This window comes from Rhizoctonia solani, chromosome 7, assembly GCF_016906535.1.
Source record: "Rhizoctonia solani chromosome 7, complete sequence".
NCBI classification, from domain to species: Eukaryota; Fungi; Basidiomycota; class Agaricomycetes; order Cantharellales; family Ceratobasidiaceae; genus Rhizoctonia; species Rhizoctonia solani.
Window position 1 is genome coordinate 2,088,111 of NC_057376.1, and position 23,470 is coordinate 2,111,580.

Below are 23,470 nucleotides of genomic sequence, written 5' to 3' on the forward strand. Positions count from 1 at the left end.
GGATTTAAACAAAGTAGATTGGACTACATTTTCAATCACGTGACTTTGGCACTTATACCATACACTAAGCGCCAAGCCACATCCCCTCCTGTGCTTAATCAGCATACATAGCCACCTCCACCCATGACATCATCAATGACATGTCAGTGACACGTATGCATGAGTAAGGCCAACTGCAGAGCAAGGTTCTTATTTGATACAGTATTGCATATGATGTATTTGTAATTAGCTCTTTCTTGTAATATATAAGGAGGCCAACCAACCATGGTAACACCCAGGTCAATTACCTCTTGTTGCATCACCCATTGTACAAGGCCACTAGGGCCAGTAACCACTTAGTACTTAGATAGCTTACCACCACCTTACAGCAGCTTCTTGTTGTACTTAGATAGCTTGTTGCTGCCTTAGGCCACCTTGTCATTGTAGTATAGCTGGTTGTTGTTGTAGATAGCTTGCTCACCACCTTAAGCAGCTTTTACTTAGATACTCCCAGCCACAAGCACCCATCTCCTTGACATCCTTACAGACGTCTAGGACAGTTCCTGAATTTGCTTCTCAAACTTATACTTGTGTATCTTCTCTTGGAGCTCTTTGACTGTCTTCTGTGTGTCAGAAAGTTGCTCCTAAACTACATGGATCTTGCACTTGCTATCCATGACTACAATGGTTGCAGTGTTGCTTGCCTCCTTCTTACCAACCAGTTTGCCAATGTGCTCATCATCACTGCTAGTTTCTACTACTTCCTTGCACTCCTTCCCATTTGATCTCTTCTTTGTGGGTGACCCATTAGCCTTGGTGGGGTTTGATACATGTTTTGTTCCTTTTGTAGTGACCACCTTGCTGCCTACTGAGTGCTTTGGGACAACATACTCAAGTTGTGCTTTGTCATTAGGGCTATCAAGTCTAGGCTTCTTGATGGTTGGACTCTGGGCAACTCTGATGGACATGCCAGTCTTTGATCCAGATGCAACCACACTTCCCTCCAGCTTGACCTCTGTGGCAATAACAGAAGCCAACCCAGATTTGACCAGCACAATGCTGCTTGTTTTTGAGAGCAAGAAGGGGGGTGGAGCTGGGACTGTTGGTTTAGGGGCTTTGATAGGCATAGGTGGTCCTGCACTAGTGCAAGCAGTTGATGAACTGAGAACAATGTGCCTGGAAAGGGGTGGGTGGCTCTTGGTTAGCAACACCATCTTGAGAGGTTTGGCTGGAGGCTGTTCATCCTCCTCAAGATCCCAAATGGGGGAATTGCAGGCTTCAGTGGTAGGCTTGGTTGTTGGTGGTTGATAAATGACTTTGAGTATCTCTGTGCCATCAGGAACCTTGCCAGGCCCATACTCTTCAGTGTTCTTGCCTTGGAACCTGGCAGGGAGTGGCCTATCCCTACCCACATGGTCTACACATATTTTATAGTTAGTAATGGTGAATAAGAATAATAATAACAAGAAACTCACCATCCTTGCTGTCCTTGCCATTTGCACCATTCTTACTATCCTTGTCCTTGCCATTCTTGCTACCCTTGTTTTCCTTGCCATGCTTGCCTTCCTTGGCTGGTTGCTCAACTGGCTCAAAATTCTTGTCAAATGCAGGGATTGTATCTTCAAGTCCTTCTAGCATATTTTTGGCAATGTTGAACTTGTCTACAATTGACTCCTTGAGCTCTGCCTCAAGTCTGGCAGGATTGTTGTTCAAGGTGACTGTCCCATGCATCTTGTTTAGATGATTGTTGATGGCATGTGAAAGGGTGTACTAGCACTGACAACAAGTATCTGGACACCCAGTTTGACTGTATGCATTGACTGTAGGCTCAGACTATGCTAATACAAGATGATACACAATGCAGTTCATGCTCAGTGAGACATTGACCTTGCCAATCAGTGGCATGTGTTGGATGTTATGGGCTATAATGTGTGTTCATCAAATTCTGAGTTCAAAAAGACAAGATTTCTTGACAATATGCACTAATAGAAGTGCTAGATCTGCCAATTCCAACTGGCATTGCATTTTGAAGTGAGTCAATATGTTGGACTGTTCTCAAGTTCTGTGCCCTCCAAAAGTGGGATGTCCATAGCAATTGATTGAATTTCATATCATGTTAGGCTTGCCTAGGCACTTTCAACCATACATTACTCATGAACAGCACAATCTATATACTTACTTCCAAATGCAAACCAAGTTGGAACTGACAGATCTGTCACTTCTCTTAGTGCATATTGTCAAGAAATCTTGTCTTTTTGAACTCAGAATTTGATGAACACACATTATAGCCCATAACATCCAACACATGCCACTGATTGGCAAGGTCAATGTCTCACTGAGCATGAACTGCATTGTGTATCATCTTGTATTAGCATAGTCTGAGCCTACAGTCAATGCATACAGTCCAACTGGGTGTCCAGATACTTGTTGTCAGCGCTAGTACAGTGAATGCAGTTTGCATCCTCCAGTTGGCTTCTTCACTTTGAGGACCCATAAGGCAGCCAATAAGCCATAGACATCATGTGAATTAAATAGGGCTACTCACAAACAACCATTTATCTGGTTTTGTAGACACATACAATATCATGGAATTTACCCCAAATTTCTCAAATTTATACAAACATAAACAGACTGCTTTTTTGATCACATGACTTTGGTGCTTATACCATACACTGAGTGCCTTGCCACATCCCCTCCTCTGCTTAGTCAGCTGCATAGCTACCTCCACCTATGACATCACAGGTGTCCTGGACATAGTCACATGACCAGTACAAGTGGTTACATGCTGGCCCAAGCCCAAATTTGGGGGGTAGCAGGTGTAATCATGGTGTTGTGACCCAACTATAAGGTTGGTTACTTGCTAGTAATGGGTGCTTAAGGCCATACTTGTTATGGAATGGACAATTTAGACATATGCACCCCTAATTGCCAATAGTGAATAGTGCAAACTACACTGAGCAGCAAAAGTATTGCAGGTCAGGAGAGGTCAAAAGTTTATCTCCATTTCTGAGCAGCCAATCAGTGAATCCCATCCAAATTACACTGACACATGTGGCCATTGTAACACTATGCTTTAGCACAAAATCTTACAAATCCATCAGGAACTAAGCTTGCAACCCCACTTTTGCTGTAATGCAACCTGCAAAACTTTTGCCAATTGTGTTGAGCATCTTAAAAATCTGCACATAACTGATTATCCAGTTCAGTATAAGTTCTGGTTTTTTGCACATACATACTCAGTTATATGGGCCATTTCTGGACAGAGTATTAGCTTGTTTCACCCATTAGGGACTGTGTAACAGAACTGTCTTCTCAGGGCCAGTAAAAGAAACTCAAAATTGCAGTTGGATGCTCAGCAATGGAGATAAACTTTTGACCTCTCCTGACCTGCAATACTTTTGCTGCTCAGTGTAAGCTGTGTGAAAGAAGTTCTAAAGATAGGGAGAAGTGTGCTGCAGGCTGCACAGAAGCATGGATGATAGATAAGTGTCCTTGGTGCAGCATCTTGGCAAGATAAGCACCACAATCATGTGATTGAAAACAAAAGGTAATGAGTCCATAAAAAATAGTAAAAATAATAGAAAAATGTTGTGATTCCAGTGGTATAATTATTGGGAGTGTAACACATGGGTTGTCAGCAGAGGGATAATAGGGCTCCATGGCCTAGTAGTCAAGCTAGTTCAATTCCAGCTAGTTCTATTTTCCTCTGTTTATGACACTGGGCAACCTGCCTGGGGGATGGAGTGATCCTAATAGCCAGTAGTCCTAATGTGATGAGTCTGGGTGTTGCCAAGTCTAGGTAGAATTGATGAAGTGTTCATGTTTTAGACACAATCAATACCAGGGAATTTATTCCCAAATTCTTGAATTTAAACAATCTTATATGGATAACTTTATTAATCATGTGACTTTGGTGCTTACATCATACCCTAAGTGCCTTGCCATGTCCCCTCCACTGCTCACTCAGCAACAAAGCCACCTCCACCTTGATGACATCATGGTGACACATATGCATGAGTAAGACTGCTGATGGAGCAGGATTCTTATTTGTTTTGACATTTGTATTTAGCACTGCTTCTATTGAATATATAAGGAGGGTAATCAACCATGGTAACCCCCAGGTTGATTACCTCTTGTTGCATCCACTCAGTGTACAAGGGCCTTAAACCTAGTAAGACTTACTCAGTAGATACATTCCACACCACCTTAAGCAACCTTGTCACTGTACTTAGATAGCTGATTGCTGCCTTGTCTGGCTTGATTGTTGTAATTAGTTGCCTTGGTGTCATAGGTAGCTCCATCACCACCTTATGTGGCCACACTTGTACTTAGCTGGCCAAAAGGACCAACCCCCACTCAGTCCCAGACTGTCTTAGACATCTGTCAGGACATTGAGGCAGCAGGCACTTGTGGCTGTACAGACTAATGGGAAAACTGTGTAAAGCAGTGGGGAAGCTACCTACAACAACTAACTAGGTATTGTCATAAACAGAGGAAAATAGAACTAGCTGGAATTGAACCAGCTTGACCACTAAGCCATAGAGCCCTATTATTCCTCTGCTGACAACCTATGATTACACCTGCTACCCCCCAAATTTGTGCTTGGGCCAGCATGCAACCACTTGTACTGGTCATGTGACCATGTCCAGGACAGGTACCTATGGTGGTTAAGGCTGTAAGGGCTATAACCAGCTATGTATGTACAATGAGTAAGCCACTTAAGGCAGCAAGGAACTATCTACTTAGTGGTAGCTGGGCTTAAGGCCCTTGTACAATGATATGATGCAACAAGAGGTAATTGACCTGGGTGTTACCATAGTCAATTGGCCTCCTTATATATTACAAGGAGCCACTAATTACAAATACAATGTGTGAGAAAAAGAAGCTAGTATGTCCAATAAGAACCCTGCTCCAGCTGCAGCCTTACTCATGCATATGTGTCACCTACATGTCATAATGATGTCATTGGAGGTGGAGGTGGCTACATAGCTGACTAAGCAAGGAAGGGGATGTGGCAAGGCACTTAGAGTATGATATAAGCACCAAAGTCACATGATCAAAAAAGTGTTCTGTTTTCCTTTGTTTAAATTCAAGAAAATAGCAATTAATTTCATGGTGTTGTGTGTCTATGACACTCCCACCTCATGACATCATAAGTGACATGTATGCATGAGTAAGGCTGCTGATGGAGCAGGCTTCCTATTGGATATCATGTTTGTAAATAGCACTGCCTTCTGTAATATATAAGGAGGGCAATCAACCATGGTAATCCCCAGGTTGATTACCTCTTGTTGTCTCCACCCACTGTACATGTCATGACCCATGCATTTGCTGGCATGTCTCCTGACCAAGCCGCTTACTAATAGGATATTCCACAGTCTTTAGAAGGCTGCATATACTCACATATATGCAGTCAGAACTGTCATTACTCTAAGGGCTCATCACTTAGAGACTGACAGTCCACCAGGGTCACATGACCTCCCCCCCTCCAGTCCTTTATCAAATACTATACTAAACTACTACAGAGTTGAGGTGGGGGGGGATGACATAATCTCTTCTATAATAATATATCATTGCAACCTTGCCTGTGGGCATTAACATTGGCCTGCAGCTAGGGGGGCAGGGGGAGTGCAACATCCCCCAGCAACATATATTATTTGTATATCACTGTGCATCACATATACTATATATCTTTGACAGTGGATATAAATGGTAATAACCTTTCCAGATATGGGTTATGAGAGTACACAGGACTTTAGGTCCAGGTTGACTAAGTAGCTTACATTTTTCACACCACCTTAAGCAGCTCTCTCACTGTATTTAGGTATCTTGTTAACACCTTAAGCATCTTGATTGCTGTGAGATAATGAGACAATTCACAGATAAGAAAGGGGGAAACTGACAAGGTGAATTGTTCTTGGGGTCTCCAAGCCAATTCACAGTCTTCTTTTATAACAAAAGTAGAAGGGAGTAAATACATGAGAAGGGATTGTGTCTGGGCCACATAACTGAGAAGCAAGATAGAGCATGTCAGATGTCTAACACCTGCACAGGACGTCTCAGTACGGTGGGAGACAAGCGTGCATATATACGGATGTATGTAGTGTACATGAATAGAGACATACCTGCACGGGATGTCTCAGTACGGTGGGAGACAAGCGTGCAGGAACAAGGTAGTCGACACAAGAATATATAGATCCCCTGAATGGAATAGGGGTAAAGAGCCTTGACCGTCAAGGACCACACAATCACGTGACGGCGCTGGCGCGCCGCACATCCAACACTCCCCCTGGTCCAAGACGTACATAGAGAGAAAGAGAGAGAGAAAGGATAAAACAATAAAGCGGAAAAAAATTTAAAAAAAAGGAATCAGAAAGTTCAATCATAAGCATATAGAATCATAATAAAAGTAACATCACGGAGCGTGAGTTGAGTTGTTTAGCATATACCTGCGCGAGTACAACAGTGATGGAAAACATCCTTTGAAGTCGGTTTGGTAAGGAAGTTGGCTAGTTGGTCTTGCAAGGGAATATGGTATATTCTGTATTCCCCTTGAGCCACCTGGTCCCGTACGTAGTGGTATTGAATTGCAATGTGTTTTGCCATCTGATGAGACTCTGGGTTCAAAGTGATAGCTATCGCGGCCTGATTGTCACAGAAAAGCGGAGTTGGGGGTGGTTGTTCTTCCCCTGATAATCCGTCCAACTCCCCCAGCCAACTTCAAACCCAGTATCCCTCCCTGCATGCCATAGACATTGCAACAAACTCAGCTTCCATAGTTGATTGGGCAACAACACTCTGGAGTTTGCTGCTCCAACTGATAAGTCCCCCGCATAGAGTTACCGCCCACCCAGTGGTTGATTTGTAAGTATCTGGACACATTCCCCAGTCCGCGTCCAAGTATATAGAGAGTTCTTTGGATCCAGTGTGTGAGTATGATACCCCAAGGGTCAAAGTGTGTTGTAGATACCAAAGAATACCAAGCAAGGCTTCCCAGTGGGCCGGTCCTGGATTAGCACTGAAGCGCAATAGTGTGCAGACAGCATATGCAACATTGGGTCGTGTTTGACAGCATATAAATAGAAGAGCACCAACCAGAGCCAGGTAAGGGAACTTCTTCATGCGTGTTTTCTCCTCTTCTGTTGACGGGCATTGAGACTTTGAAAACCTTTTGCAAGGAGGAAGTGGGAGCAATAGTGGGGGAAGGTTGTAGACACCATACTGTCAAGCCAGGTCTTTGATGTAGCGGTTCTGTGTGATTAAAGCCGTTCCTGCTTTAGGGTCTTGTGTAATTTCTAGCCCTAAAATCTCTTTTGCGCGGCCTAAGTTCTTTAGTTCATATTTTGCGTTAAGTTCAGCGCAGAACAAGTCCCAAACTGCGTCGTTGGAAGCGGCACCGGTGAGGTTGTCAACATGCACAGCTAGAATAATCAGACCAGTATTGTTGCGTTGTCGCATAAAGACGCAGTTATTGGAGTTGAAACGGACAAACCCTAGCTCTATAAGTGCCGAAGATAAACACTTGTACCAGACTCGACCTGCTTGCTTAAGTCCATAGAGTGACTTCACTAGTTTGAGGTACAAGCCCTGGTGCTCTGGGGGAGCAATCCATCCGTCCGGTTGCTCCATGTATATTTCTTCCTCAAGAAGTCCGTTGAGGAAAGCCGCTGTGAAATCAGCTGCAAATAATGTGAGGCTGTCGCGGACAGATATAGCCACTACTAATTGTAGGGAGGCGGAGCGGGCTACTGGGGAAAACATTTCGTTGTAGTCCCGACCAAGACGTTGAGCACATCCTTTGATTACTAGGCAAGCTTTGTACGTGCCGTCAACTTTTATTGCAAAGACAAGCATGCCTTTCAGAGCTTTGCTGCCGGGTGGGAGGTCTGGGCTGTAGGTAAATGTGCCCTTGCTCAGAAGGGTGTTGAACTCCTTTGCAATAGCGGCCATCCACAAGTGTTTATCAGGATCTTGAATCGCCTTGTTATATGAACGTGGGACTGTTACGGGCTTGGGCCTTGCGGTAAATGCGGCTACGCGTGGGGCATAGTTGGGATTTGGTCTACGTTCTCAAGTACCTTGACGAGGTTCTTGTTGGGGCGGCTGGACACCTGGTTCTTCCTCTAGCCTTTCCTCTTCATCATGTAGGCCTTCTATGTCTCCTTGCTCCCCCTGATCTTGACTGTTTGAACCAGGAGCATTGAAGTCATCGTCAAGATCAATAACTCGGGGCGTAGGAGAGGAAACACTCAAGCTGGATTCTGAGCTGACGTCGTCTGTAGGTAGTATACCAAATGCCTGCCAAATGTTGGAATCCGAGGGCGGTGGTACGGGTGGGAGGGGGCTTTGGTTGCGGTTTTGTTCAACACATACCACATGGCGGGAGTCGCAAAATCTCAGAGTTTTTGGGTCCCAACATCTGTAGCCAGACCCCGTATATCCCGTGAAGACACATTTTGCAGCCGTTGGGCCAGTTTTGGTATGCTGAGATTCTGGGAGTATAAGCACATAAGCATCACATCCAAAAGAACAGAGATGAGATACGTCTGGGGTGCGGGCAGTCCATTTTGTGTATGGGATGGACCCCCCAAGAGCTGAGTTTGGACAAAAGTTGAGGGTGTATGCGGCAAATAAGACTGCTTCGCCCCAGAAGCGGGGGGCTAGGCCCGATTCTTGTAGCACGGCCTGTACAATACCCATCACATCCTGATTCTTGCGTTCAATACATCCGTTTTGTTCGGGAGTATAGGGTGACAACGTTTGATTCACAGTTCCAGTATTGCGTAGAAAACATTCAAAAGTATCCAACATAAACTCCCCCCCTCTGTCCGACATTAAACACTTTATCCTCCGCCCTGAGGACCGCTCTGCCCAAGCCTTAAACTCCTTGTACCGCTCCAACGCTCCCAACTTCTTCTTGAGCAAGTACGCGCAAAAATAACCGGTACAATCATTGCAGAACAAGATGAAGTACCTGTACCCCCCTATGGCTTCAATATCCATAGGGCCGCATATGTCAGTATGCACTAGGTCAAGTGGTACGTCGGAACGGGCGGTTTGTGGGGAGAAGGGGAGCTTGTGGCCTTTTGCCAATAGGCAGGGCTCGCAAGGATTGGATCGGTGGAGGCGGTCGGACATGGAGAAGTTGCTCACCAACTTCTTCTTGGCCAGAGCGTGTAAGTCATTTCCATTCAGGTGGCCAAACCGTGCATGGGCAACGTGGGGATTAAGTGCCGTGGTCGATTTTCCGGCTAGGAAAGCAGTGAGCGCAAGAACAGGAGTGCGGAGCGTTGGGCGCAGGGCGGTGCGTAAGCTGATCGCATAGGGTCCTCCAATGGACTCATTTGCCTTAGCAATAAAAACGATCCCCTTTTCGTTCCAAACTTTGCATTGGTTCCCACGGAATACGGCGTGGAGAGCTGGTTTGGAGTCGCAGGTGAGTTGTCTTATGGAAATGAGGGTGCATGCAAGGTCTGGGACGTGTAGAGTATGACGAAATATGATGCATTCGCGTTCTCCAGACGATCCATTGATCCAGACTCGGAAGTCCCCTTCTCCTATAGCCATAATGAACCTATTGTCACCCAGGTATACTCGTTTAGGCTCGGTTAAGGTCCGATAATTAATGAAAAAGGCCTGTTCAGCTGCGCAATGGCGAGACGCGCCTGAGTTGATAGCCGCGTAATTCAAAGGCACTTTCCCGCCGCCTGCCTTGAGTATCAGTCCCCCAGAGATGTCTTGTGTGACGCAATCCAAGTGGACATTGTCGGATAGGACTGATGTGGACGCACAAAGGATTGTCACCTTTGCGTGTGTGTTGTACCCCAAGGAATTGTTGTTTGTAGACGTAGAACGAGTATCTAGAGCAGCAAGTCTTGCTTGGATTTGTGCAAGTTGGGCTGCAAGGTCAGACGTTCCTTCGTTGGGCTTGTTTCCTCCAGCCCAAGACTCCTTGCGCTTGCAAGCCCGCTCCTGTCGTTGGGTCCTCTCCTCTGGCAATAGTGTTGGGCAGTCCCGAGCGTAGTGTCCTGGGTTCTTGCATACATAACAATTGCGGGAAGACAAGGGGTTGGGGTTGGTTGTGGCTTGTTTGGCGGTGAAAGTCTCTTTGTTTGTACGCACAGCTTGTAGTTGCTCCCAAGTAGTAGATAGCGACTGGTACCAGTGTTCAGGGTTTTTGGCGTTCATACCCTCCTGGAGGGTCGAGATCTGTGCCTGCAGAGATAGGGGCATTGCTAAGGCTAGCCAAGCGCAAGTTTCGGCATCGGACAGGGGTTGTCCGGCGCGCTTCAGGTTGAGAACGAGTCCGCTGAACTTTGCAAGAACATTGCTAAGAGGGATCGATCCGTCGTTGGAAAACTTCAGTGTAGCGAGTTTTGTTTGAGTGAGTGTAACGCCCTGAGCGGATTGATTGGCAAAGCGCACAACAAGGGCATCCCAACACTTTTTTGGTAAGGTACTGCAGTCAAGGATATCGGCGTGGATAGGGTCAACTAAGCAAGCAAGCCAAGCTATTGCAACGTCGCAGTCCTCCTCCCAGGTTGTATATGCCGAGAGAATCATGTACTTGGAGGGGTCTGCCCCCTTTTTGATCTTCTCGAGGTTTTCGGCAGAATATTTGGGTGGAGGAGAGGAAGAGGGGTTAGCCGGGTCAAAGAACTTCCACACCTTGTGGGACTTGAGCTCGAATTTGGCGGTTGTTTGCCAAGTATGCCAATTTGAGCCAGAGGCATCAAGGACAACGAATTTAGCTGAGCTTTTGGACATATTTCTGGGTACGTTCTTAGTCGCGCTGGGCGCCAGGGCTCATAACCTGTCAGATGTCTAACACCTGCACGGGACGTCTCAGTATGGTGGGAGACAAGCGTGCATATATACGGATGTATGTAGTGTACATGAATAGAGACATACCTGCACGGGACGTCTCAGTACGGTGGGAGACGAGCGTGCAGGAACAAGGTAGTCGACACAAGAATATATAGATCCCCTGAATGGAATAGGGGTAAAGAGCCTCGACCGTTGAGGACCACATGATCACGTGACGGCGCTGGCGCGCCGCACATCTAACAGAGCATATGGCTCAGAAGCTCTGCACAGTAAACTGGGCTGGTGCACAGCAAGATAAGCAAGATACAAGCACTTAGAATGGAGTAAGTCCAGACTAAATGCAAGGAAGGGGAAGAGAAGAGGGAAGGACACAAACAAGGAAGAAGGGAAACATACAAACAGATCAGATGGATACAGATAGGATGTACATGAGTTCCCCAGACACATGCACTGGGGGGAAGGAGGAAGCAACAGGCAATACAGAGCCATTTCAGGAGGTGAGGCTCATGACATTGCTGTAGTTAGTTAGTTAGCCACCATAGGATAGCTCCACACCACCTTATGCAGTTTCTTACTTGTACTCAGTGGCTGCAAGTGCCAACCCCCTTGGTGTCTTATCAGACATCTAGGACATAAATACACAGCCTCACTTGTAATACATTAGGAGGGCAATCAACCATGGCAATCTCCAGTGTCATGACCTTCATTGGCATGACATGATTTTTTACTTTTTTCTATCTTTTTTCTGAGACAGTTTCCTTTTTTGGTATGTAGTTATGAGTCATCAAGATCATGTGACACATTTGATATATGATGTGAAATTGTAAATGACTCATGTGTTGTTCTTGTTGTTTTTGATGTGGCTTCTACTATGTATATAAGTGGGGTTAAGTTGCTGCTAACCAGCAAGACTTGACCTCTTTGTCAATTCATCCTAAGCTTTACCTATCCCCTTTGCCCAGGCCCTTAGTTGGCCATCAGTGCACCTTACTCATAACCCTTAACCCAGGCCATTGTTGCCCTCTACCCCCCAAACCATATCCCCTGGGCCTTTGTCACCCATCTCTATTGTTTCATAGTCCATTGGTGATAGGGCCATGGACTTTAAGCCCCACTTGTATCATAAGTCCAAGCTTAGTTGTGACACCCAGGTTGATTACCTTTTGTCCTAGACATCCTTAAGGGCTGTCTAGGTAGCAGGTGCTTGTGGCTGTATGGACTTGCATGTAAACTGCATAAGGTGGTAGTTATGCTACCTACAACAACAATGAACTATACTACAATGACCAAGGCCTGGAGGGCAATGGCAAGCTAGGTAGATACAGCAATGAAGCTGCTTAACGCAGTGTGGAGCTAACTACTGAGTGGATTCTGGGCTTAAGGCCCTTGTACAATGTGGAGATGTGACAAGAGGTAATTGACCTGGGTGTTACCATGGTTGGTTGGCCTCCTTATATATTACAGAGGTGAGCTATTTACAAATACAATATATGCAATACCATAACAAATAAGAACCCTGCTCTGCAGTTGGTCTTACTCATGCATACGTGTCACTGACATGTCATGATGATGTCATAGGTGGAGGTGGCTATGTATGCTGACTTAAGCGCAGATGGGGATGTGGCTTGGCGCTTAGCGTATGATATAAGCGCCAAGGTCATGTGATTGAAAATGTTGTCTGTTTGACTTTGTTTAAATTTGAGAAATTCAGAATAAATTCCATGGTATCAATTGTGTCTACAACACATGTCATAATGATGTCACTGGGTGGAGGTGGCTACATATGCTGAGTAAGCATGGGTGGGGACATGGCTTGGCGCTTAGCATATGATATAAGCGCCAAAATCATGTGATTGAAAATATTGTCTGTTTCACTTTGTTTGAATCCAAGAAAATGGGAATAAATCCCCTTGGTATACATGTGTATACAACACCTTTTGTTGCATCCTTAACATTGTACAAGGACCTTACTACCCAGTAATCACTTAGATAGTTACTTCCACATTGCCTGAAGCAAGGTTCTCACTGTACTCAGGTAGCTGCTTGATGCCTTAAGCACCTTTGTCACTGTAGTTAGTTGGTTCACTGCTGTAGGATAGTCCTCTACTGCCTTACATTCTACCTTGTATTTAGCTGGCTGCAAGTGCCAACCCCCATTAGGTCCTTCACAACATCCAGGACAAAGCTATGACACCAGCATTGTCAATCCAAAAAATATGTAGGCCAGTCTCTGTGCCCCTGCTGGAAGACTTGAGGCAGGGGCTTAACCTATCCTACCCATGTGACCTGGCCATTCTCACCATAGCCCTGACAACCTTTTGGGGTCAATGCTGCTTGGGCAAACTTTCAGGCAACAATAAGCACTCCTACAACCCACACAAATAGCCATTTTGTAGCTCCATCTACTTTGCCACTTCATCAAAGCAAGTGCATGCCCATCACTTACCTTGTTACCAAACATAGCCAAGTACAGAGCAATACCACATTGTTTACAAGGCAGGAAGGCTTACTTGATGCAGACTCACCAACCTGTTCACTTTTAGTGTCTTCCCCCAATCTCTATGTATCATCATTTCTATTTTCCTTTACTAACATTCATTCTGGATGCACCATTAGCATCAAAAAACCAACCTTTTTTTAAAAAATCTAAAATTAACAAAATATGGGCCACAAACAACCCCAATCACTTCACCAGGCACTTGTTCTGCATTGGAGGAATGTCTGCCCTCCTGAAATCTGGTGTTCCCCCAGAGGTTGTAAGATCAATGGGCAGGTGGTCTTCCAATGCACACCTGTGGTACTGGCAAGATGTTGGCAATATTGCTGCTAAACATGCTAGATTTGTCACCTCCCCCAACTTCATAATGCCAGCCTTAGCCACCAATACCAGCTCTCAGCCACATACCTCACAACCTCACACACTTGTGTGTCCCTTGCAAGTGCTTCAATGCAAAGGGCACACCTGATCCTTGCAATCTTGGTGTCCCAGTCTTTCCTGCCAGTATTGCTAATACAGCCCTGGTGGCCCCCTCTTTGTACTGTTCTTCTGTCAGAAACTGTTACACTCCCACAAAATATACCATTGGACTTGCCTCTTTTTTCTGATATTTTTAGTATTTTTATGGACCTATTATCTTTAGTTTTCAGGTCATGTGATCCTGGCACTTGAAACAAGAGTATGGTGCTTATCCAAGTCAAGATGCCATGCCAAGACCATGTGACACTTCACAGTCCACAGCTGCTTCTTATTTGATACAATATTTAATTCTCTACATTTGTAATTAGCTTAGTTCTGGTGTATATAAACCACAGGAAAATTGCTTGGAGACCCCAAGTCAATTTTACCTTGTCTTTCATCACAGACAGGTTGTCACAACTCAGCTCAGACCTATGGTACAAGGCAGGGCTTAAAGTCCATGGCCCTATCACCAATGGACTATGAGAATGGTTAGGGGGGCAACAAAGGCCCAACGGGTATGATAAGGGTAGAGGGCTACTAAGGCCTGGGATGTGATGATTAAGTAAGGTGCACTTATAGCCAACTAGGGGCTTGGGCAAAGGGTAGGTGAGAGATGAGGATGAATTGACAAAGAGGTCAAGTCTTGCTGTTCTAGTGGCAACTTGACCTGGTTTATATACATGAAGCAAGCAACATGAAAAACAACAGTACTAAATAATGAGTCATTTACAATTTCACATCATATGTCAAATATTTCACGTGATCTTGATGAGTCATAAATATATACCAAAAAAGGAAACTGTCTCAGAAAAAAGATAGAAAAAAGTAAAAATTCATGTCATGCCAATGAAGGTCATGACACAGGTGACCAGTAGTTGGCAGTAGCATTGGGACCATAAAGTCCCCTTACTTACTGGTAGTTAGTAGTCTGCCAGGCCTTAAGTCCTCAACATGGTAGATTATTACTTCCACACTGCCTTAAGCAGCCCCCACTCCAGTAGTTTAGTTGCCTAGCTGATTTCTTTGTATTGGTTACAGCCTTAAGCACCTGCAACTAGCAATTAGCTTGCCTTACAACAGGGTTACAACATAAACAGAGGAAAACAGAACTAGCCATAATTGAACCAGCTTGATCACTAAGCCATAGAGCCCTATTATTCCTCTGCTGACAACCCATGATTACACCTGCTACCCCCCAATTTGGGCTTGGGCCAGCATGCAACCACTTGTGCTGGTCATGTGTGACTGGGTCCACAACATCTTCCATCCTAGTCTATCACCACATTCTGTACTTACAACACACTATAATATAATACCTGCTCACCACACACACCACTGCAATCCCTCAGACTATGTGTAAGTATCTGTGCCTGTGGTCATGTTGGTGTGAAGTATGAAGATGTAGGAGGCATGAACAGATCAGGACTCATGGTGTTAAGAGTCATGTAAGTACAGGAGTAAGAAAGAGTTACTATATACAAAATGTATATGGGAATAACTAAGAACTAGTATTAAGAATCAGAATATATGCACAGAATATATGCACAATATATGCTAGGTTATCAGGAATAACAACTCCTAACAAATAGTCTAGCAACTATCAAGTGCAGGTGGTTGGTTATGTATAGTACCTTAGACTAATGTTACTTAAGCCTAAGTGACTAAGGGTATGTATACTTAAGGTCTCTGGGATAGCACCTTAAGTAAGAGGGTTACCTGACTAATGTACAGGATTTATAGGGTTTGCCTAATAAGTATAGGACTTATATGTGCTTAAGTAAGACTTAAGACTTATGAGGTTTACCTAAAATATATATAGGATTTAAGAGATATTATAGATAAAGCTATCTACAATATAGGGGGTATGGTGGATTGAAACACTATCACTCAATCACAACAATCCTTACAGTATTGTTGCACTATACTCAATGTTGAACTCAACAAGTGTGACAGTCAAGGGGCACAGGGTTGCAGTAAGTACTCTAATAGGTTACCCTGTGTCTGTTGGGACTGGCCTATGGTCTTAGTGCCCCAAATAACCTCCTATGCTATTTACAGTGAGTCAATCACTAAAGTAAATGCGCAGATAAGCTGTTAAAGGCTTGTGTGTATATGTCAATATATAAGAGTGGATCAATGGATAAGTGGATGCATTAGAAGCGTCTTCACAGGGTCCTTTTATATCCTGAGAAGGCGCACAAACAAGTATATACATGATTGATACCAAGAGGGGGTACAGGAGGTACATGTGGCAACTGAAACACTTGAGGGAGCCAATACTTTGGTACATAGTAAACAAACAACAGATCCTAATATTTGCCCCAAGGCAATGTTTGCCCCAAGGCAGTATTTACCTGTGTGGGTCCTTAGATGTCCCAAGGCTAAGTGTTTCATCCTTGGAGTAAACAGTCCCAAAGGTAAGATACTGCTGCATTGGGTACTTACAGTAAATGGGGCATAACTCTGCCAAATGTTGTCCGTTTTGGGAGTTTGACCCAGCGTTCTGGAGCGCACAAACAGGCGCACCTAAGAGCAAGCGATTCGGCAGTGTGGGATGCCTGGGTAATGGAGAAAAGGCGCATTTAGTGTGTCGGCGCTTAAGCGCTGATTAAGCGCCGGAGCACTTGCCTATGCAACAGGGGGGACCCTGAATATTTCTGTGTGTAGCCACAAGATAGAATCTTGAATAAGAAATACTACAAACAGGATAAATATTGCTTGTTACTGTTTATCTACTCAGCTGAATATATGTATATTTAAATGAGTGAGAAAACAGCATATATGCAAAAGGCATTGCATATTGAGGGTATTCTTGAGGTTTATAGGTTTTGTGAAGGTCACTATTGGATAGAGGGACCTTGAAAACCTTAGTTTGCATCTTTATCTCATTTGTTTACTGTAAGATTACTAGTGTAATTAATAAAATAAGTACAGATTAATGGAGAAATGTCATATCCATAACACATGGAAAAGGATGGAGTGGGACATGACACTGAGTATTGCACACAGTCATACAAACACAAATACCTGTCTGTATCAGTACTTGACAGTTTGGCTTTTACATGTACATTTGTTGTCTGGCCATTGGGTCACAGGTGTTTTGGAAATCATCTGATGGTTATGTAATTCTCTGTTTTTATTTGGATATGAATACATAATACAGATTAACTTTCACATGCATGGCAGCACCCAATACCAACTTGACAGCAATGATCTGGCCAACAATTTCCATTTGAGGTATTGGACTGTGTCAGCCTGGCACCAGATATGTGGTGTTATTTCTCTCCTACTCTCTCTACATGCTCTCCTTACCATCTATTTTGTGTATTTATTTCATTTTAACCTTGTTTTCTTGTTTTCTTCTCTCCTCTTGTGTTGATCAACCACATACAGTGTCCTTGCCAGCTCATTATCCTTGTCCCCTTCTGTTAGTCTCTGCTATGCTTACTGCTGGCCATGCCCACTCTTATGGCAACAATTTCCTACAAGGATATACCTCCCCTCACCTGTATAGTTATGTTTAGTGGACACAGTGTACCATAGGACTCAGTGCTGGAACATTGTAGAATATGCAGAACCAAAAATAAAAAGACAAGAAGAACTTTCAACCATATTTCTTAAAATCTCTCAGGAGGTTCAGCACTCTTCTGGAGAGTGAGTATTTGATCTCAGGGGAACTCTGGCATTATGTGTCACTTTTGCAGAATTTGAGTAATCACCTGATTTGGTCTCAGTTGTTGTGACTGCACTGTAAGGTGGGTTACTTGCTAGTGGGTTGGGTGCTTGTGGCTGTACTACTACAGTAAGGATCTGACTAATCTAAAGGCTAACTACTAACAGACTGCTTATGGCAGCAATGGGCTAACTACTGATGGCAGCAAAGGGGCCTTAGGCCTGGAGGTGGTGTGTCTGTGGTGACTACTGCGTAAGTGATGTATGTCTGAGGGTCCAGCTACTTAGCTGGCTACTGGAATCTGTCTGAATGGGAGACAAGGTAAAATTGACTTGGGGTCTTCAAGCAATTTTCCTGCTGTGTATATAGAGAAAGAACTATCTACAAGTGGTCTGTGCTCATGAGAAAAGGAAGTGTCCATGTGAAAAGAGAAGCATGCTGCAGGCTGCACAGAAGCATGGATTTGCAGTAAGCACCCTTGGCATGGCATCTTGGCGTGGCATCTTGGCATATGTAAGCACCAAGATCACATGGTTAAAAAACATAAGGGAACAAGTTCAAAAAAATACTACAAATATCAGAAAAAAGAGGGGAATCCAGTGGTAAAATTGTTAGGGGTGTAACATCAGTCCAGTTGTTGAGCAACTTGGCCATTTTGTTTTCCACAGTGCACCTAAGTCATTATAGTGCTTTGGCAGTCTACAAAGACAAGAAAATAGGCATAATTGATTTATTTGTGCTTGCAAGATCAAAGATAACAGGCCCAGATATTTGCATGTATTTGTGTTCAAGAGAACTGAGGTTTATGAAGAGTTGCTTAATATAGAAAGAATCCTCCATAACCTTACATTGAACTGTGCCAGCATAATATGGAAGGGCTAACATAGAAGCTATACACATGATTGTAGCTACAAGCAATACAGTTTATTTATGCTCTCAGGTAAGAAAACAGCCTGCCCATGTTTCCCCTAGCATGGCTCCATCAGAATCTAGCCTGAGACCTCCTTGGCTAGAAATTGCAAGGTAATTTGGAGGAATTGGAAGTGGGACAGGGAAATCTGATGGAACCCATACCAGCCGCCGATTTTCCAAGTCTACTGCCCAGCCTTCCTTGTCAAGAGTCCAGGAGTTGGGTACTTTGATGTGTTCCTGGCTATAGGAGGTTGAATGCCCTTCCCCTGACAAAACATTAGGTAAACAGCAAGTGGCATATTGTAACTGGTATCACATACCTTCAGCCAACTCTTCTGGTGCCTGCAGCCCCATTAGGCAACTTGAGAAGTCCCAAAGCCGGATAGTGCCGTCCCATGAACATGTGACAATGTGTGAACTGTCGGGCGAGAACTGCACGCATTGTACCAGGTTGGTGTGTCTCCTTAGTGGTCCAAGTATCATCTTCCCCGTCTGCGCATCCCACACGCACAAAGAGCAGTCTAAATAGCCAGACGCAATGTAGAGACCATTGGGCGAGAACCCAACAGAATACACGTAGGAATCGTGTGACACGCCGTCTCTGCCACAAACCACAATCTGCTGTCCGGTCTGCGCATCCCATACCCGTATTGACTTGTCATCAGACCCTGAGACGATTTGCATTCCGTTTGGCGAGAACTCAACTGATCTGACGGTGCCATCATGTCCATGAACTGGGCCAACCACCGTGTCGCCTGTCCGCCAGTCTATCACTAGTATTGTTCCATCTTGTGAGCCAGAGACAACGTTGCGACCATCGGGAGAGAATCCGACCGACCAGACTGGTGAATGATCTTTGAGCAGCTCCATCACGCACTGCCCGGCCTTCACATCCCAAAGTCGAACTGTACCATCATGTGACCCAGACACAATGTTCAACTCATCTGGAGAGAATCGTACGCAGCTCACTGCGTCGTTATGACCTTGGATTGGCCCATGAACGTCTTGACCGGTGTCTGCATTCCAGATTCGCAAGGTCTGATCCCACGAAGCAGATGCGATGTATCTGCCGCTTGGTGAGTAGTCAACACAGGAAACACCTTCATTATGTCCACTCAAAGGCCCCTGAATTAGCTCGCCCGTTTCCACATTCCATACATGAATTGCCTTATCGTCTGAGCCGGACACAACTCGAAGTCCGCTGTGCGAATACCGGACAGAATATATGGGCCCGGAAGGACCTGTGGCTGGAGGTAGGGCATTCGACACATCTGCATCTTGTACGTTCCATATACGTACAGTGCCATCGTTTGAACAAGAGAACAAGCGAGAGCCGTCAGGAGAGAACACGACCAAGTTGATCGAGCCGGTGTGAGCCTGTAGAGGACCAAGAACTATGCTACCAGTGAGTGCGTCATACACTCGGATGGTGTTATCAAATGATGCGGATGCAATGAAAGCGGCGTTGGGAGAGAAGGTAGCAGAGGTAACCGCGCTGGAATTTGCTTTGAGCGGTCCTAGGACCGTCTGTGCAGCTCGTACATCCCACACTCGGATACTACAGTCCCAGGAGGCGGAGACAAGGCATGAGCCATTGGGCGAGTACGAGACCGAGGTGACCCAAAGCATATCACCTGTGAAAGGCTGCCCGATCGGGTACCCGGCCCGCACATCCCAGACGCGGACTGTGCTATCATATGATCCAGATGCAAGATGAAAGCAGTCAGGAGAAAAAGTGACCGAAGTGACCATATCAGTGTGCCCCTTAAGGGGTCCAAGGGGGGGTTCGGCAGTGTGCAAACAGCAGATGTAAATGTCTCCGCTTTCCAAGCCACAAGCGACATGGGATGCGTTGGATGAGAATGCGACAGAACGAATATCTGAGCCAGTATTCGGTAGCAGCTCCATGATGGTATCGTATTTGCTCACATTCCATAGCTGCAAGGTAGAATTGGTGCTGCCGAACGCTACTTGAGTGCCGTCGTTGGATAGAGTGACATAGTTGACCCCCCGTGCAAGCTGGTTGGTGAGACTAACAATGACTTCACCGGTAGACGTGTCGAGTACATCGATTCCACCCTCAGTAGGGACTGCCAGTCGAGTCCCATCATCAGATAGACCCATCGACCTGACTTTACAACCCGAGACCTTCCAGGTAGCCAGCAGTGCTAGCGTTCGACGGCTGATTGCCATCCCTTGTGGCTTCACGAGTCCGCTTGCTCTTGGCATGTATGCAATTGAGACGGGTCGCGAAGGAGGCCAGAACGGAAGCATGGTGATGTATATATGCGGTGTGCTGTGGGATGTGGGGTGGTTGGCGTATACCGATACAAACTGCACGGCATCATGAGCGATTTTTGACACGTCCTCTGGTATCGCGTGTTTCTGAAGCACAGTCAGTTAATCTCATCTCGGACACAGTCGTGCCCAGCGTACCGTGCACCACCTTTCCGCTTGTTGAATGATGCCGGTACCATGTCGCATCTTCTTGACGAGGTTCGTGATTTCCATCCACAGTAGTAGATTGTTGAAGAAGAAGGTGCGTACACGATCAGCTAGCGCCGCTCGATACTCGCCGTGGTAGAGATGCGTTGACCAATACTGGCACGCGTAAGCAAGTCCAGGTGAGATTGCACGCCGTACCCGCTCATCGAGGTCTTCCACTTCGGTATCTAACAGGTGTGACGAAGGTAGGCCGCATATGTTCATCCGCGGCTCTGCGGCTCCAATTATCTGTAAGCACGCCTCTGCCATCGTGGCATTTCGGCCTGGCCGATTGCACCAGAAATCCGAGGATCGATCATGGGAGAGCATGAAGTCCTGGAATGAAGCATGCAAAGTGGTCACCTCCCCGGTTCCTTTCGCAATGTTGAGCACAGAGCGCAATGGCTGCAATAGTGAGTGTACGTGCTTGAGGCTTCTCAGCTTGAGCATGTTCGCGATCGCTGCCAGCGTCATTGGTGCCATGGCGCATATGACTGTTTCCAGAATTTCTCTCATTCTTTGTGCGTCCGCTTCGCTCATATCAAGCTGTCCGAACGCAGATCGTAGTATTGTTAGGTACAGACTGTCGATCGGGTTTCCACCCCTCGCTGGCTTGAACGAAGAGTTGATGGTCGCCGCGACTACCTCGTCAAGCGTACCTGATTTTTGGCCCTGCAAAATGAAGCGGCATATAGTCGAGGCATAGATGAATAGCACTCCGCATCGGTCAAGGATCCCAGACCATTGGTCCTCCGACAGCGGAACGTTCTTGAGTTCCTCTCGCATATATATTGAAATATCAGCCTTGACGGCTTCGGACTCCAGGTCATGCAACACCAGTGGCACATCTTCAGATCCGTTGATCCTGGCGGCCATCCGTGCGCAGATCTCTTTTTCAGGTCGGCTTGAGACAAGGTAGCGAATCGGAATTTTGTACTTTGGTGACAACAGTATGTCGAGAACTTGTTCAACGCTTTCCGGATCCTCGCATTCGTCCAACGCATCAATCACAACGATCACATCCGTTGGCATTGATTTTATCTCTTTCGCCAATGGTTCACAGATAAGCCTCTCGTACTGCTGCTTGAGATTTCGACGATGCACGTCGGGGTCCGCCTTGAGCACGCTGTCTAGGGCACGGCTGAATGGAGCAGAGAATCGTGCGAGCTGATAGGCAATACACGGTATGATTGAATTGACTTGTTGACACTCCGAGATTGTGCGCGAGCAGAAGAAGCTAGCCCCGAGCTGGCTACCCAGCCTTTCGCACACGGTATATGCAATGGTGGTCTTGCCTGTGCCGGCCATTCCATTCATCCAGCATGTTCTACCGGACTCTGGATTAGATGCCCATTGCAGCAGCAGTTCGATTTGCGGCTTGCGCGTTCCGGGTGCGCAGCGACCTCGTTTGACACCTCCCGAGTCGTAAAAGGCAGACCCCGTGGACAGAATCTTGGCCAGACGTGACTCCTATAATAAGTCTGAGTACGTGTATCATGATATTGAGATCTATCTCACCTTTGCTTCTTGGCTGACAGCATTTATCATGTTGATGTTTACGTTGAGCTGTTGGATACGGTTGAGATCAATGGTCACGAGTCGACCGACACTTACCGCCAATCGTTGAAGGTGCTCATCAATGCGGCCATAACACTCCAGTATATGCTCTGTTCCTTCCATTATACTCTTCAGTCGTCTTCCTGCTGATATTGTCTTTTGGTTGGCCTCGCTGATTGTTTGGGCCTCTTCTTGAATGTCGCTGCAAGTCTCGTCAGCTTCGCCTTCAGGCTATTGGCAGGTTATGACGTACGCAATAATACGCTGAATGCTACCAGTCATTGCGAACTCAGCCGAACATTTCTTGAGCTCTGTCATGTCTTGCATTATTTCATTCAGTTTCTTTCGTAGTTTTTGCTGCTCTTTGTGCCCGCCCCACTCGCGCTTTCACATGATAAGTGAGATACGAGAGATACGATCGATGGTCGTACCTCGTAGATTTCGATACACTCAATCAGTGGTCCGATAGCTGCTTTCAGTGGTCCAAGCCAGTCGGCCCCAGACTCAAAGGCGGTAATTGAAGCTTCGATGATAGGCCAAGTGTCTAGGTTAACTCGATTAAGCCCCTGGGCTTTCGCGGCCGGGGGAGTCGGACCTGTGTGTTCCTTCTCAAGTTGCAGTCGTCTCTTCCATCTATTCTTGAAGCGTGCGAGGGACTCGTGCAGAAGCATCATGAAAGTATTTGAAGTCGTCTCCGCCATGGTTTTGAGCTGCACGTGTAGGCGTCAAGAGTGGGACATATGTTGATTTGCCCCTGCCCTGCCAGTTGTCACGTGGGCTGAAGCGCTAGTGACTGGCCCCATACACTTGCGCCCAAAAAGATTGAGCCACGTGAGCTCAAATCAATGACGCTCACGCGTCACCCGCACGATTGAGAATTCGTTTACAATGTAATAGTAAATTATGTAGATACAGTAGTATAGAACATATGTACAAAGTTTTAGATCGAAACTAAGTCTCCTCGTGGAGATACGCGTGAGCGAAATTTTTGGGCTGGCTCATTCTTTTTGATCACTTTATATAAGCTACTTGGTCCTCCCTCATCGAGTGCCATTTACCACCCCTTTTTACGCTCAAAT

The 23,470-nt window shown here is 45.7% G+C and overlaps 3 protein-coding genes across 3 annotated transcripts; all 3 read right to left on the minus strand.

The window, feature by feature from the left end:
* Positions 1–623: 623 nt before the first annotated feature.
* On the minus strand, positions 624–1,710 carry RhiXN_06834 (uncharacterized protein; the record flags this gene model as incomplete). Its single annotated transcript, XM_043326650.1, has 2 exons — positions 624–1,396; positions 1,455–1,710. The coding sequence occupies 2 exons, from the start codon at positions 1,708–1,710 to the stop codon at positions 624–626; spliced, it is 1,029 nt and encodes a 342-aa protein (XP_043182082.1).
* Positions 1,711–7,203: 5,493 nt separating this feature from the next.
* On the minus strand, positions 7,204–10,746 carry RhiXN_06835 (Retrovirus-related Pol polyprotein from transposon TNT 1-94; the record flags this gene model as incomplete). Its single annotated transcript, XM_043326651.1, has 2 exons — positions 7,204–8,012; positions 8,058–10,746. 2 exons carry the CDS (start codon positions 10,744–10,746, stop codon positions 7,204–7,206), a joined length of 3,498 nt encoding a protein of 1,165 aa, XP_043182083.1.
* A 7,628-nt stretch (positions 10,747–18,374) lies between these two features.
* On the minus strand, positions 18,375–23,092 carry RhiXN_06836 (peptidase C14; the record flags this gene model as incomplete). The annotated part of the gene is made up of 7 exons (XM_043326652.1): positions 18,375–18,616; positions 18,671–20,735; positions 20,787–22,304; positions 22,353–22,400; positions 22,449–22,593; positions 22,645–22,775; positions 22,823–23,092. The coding sequence occupies 7 exons, from the start codon at positions 23,090–23,092 to the stop codon at positions 18,375–18,377; spliced, it is 4,419 nt and encodes a 1,472-aa protein (XP_043182084.1).
* Between the last annotated feature and the right edge of the window lie 378 nt (positions 23,093–23,470).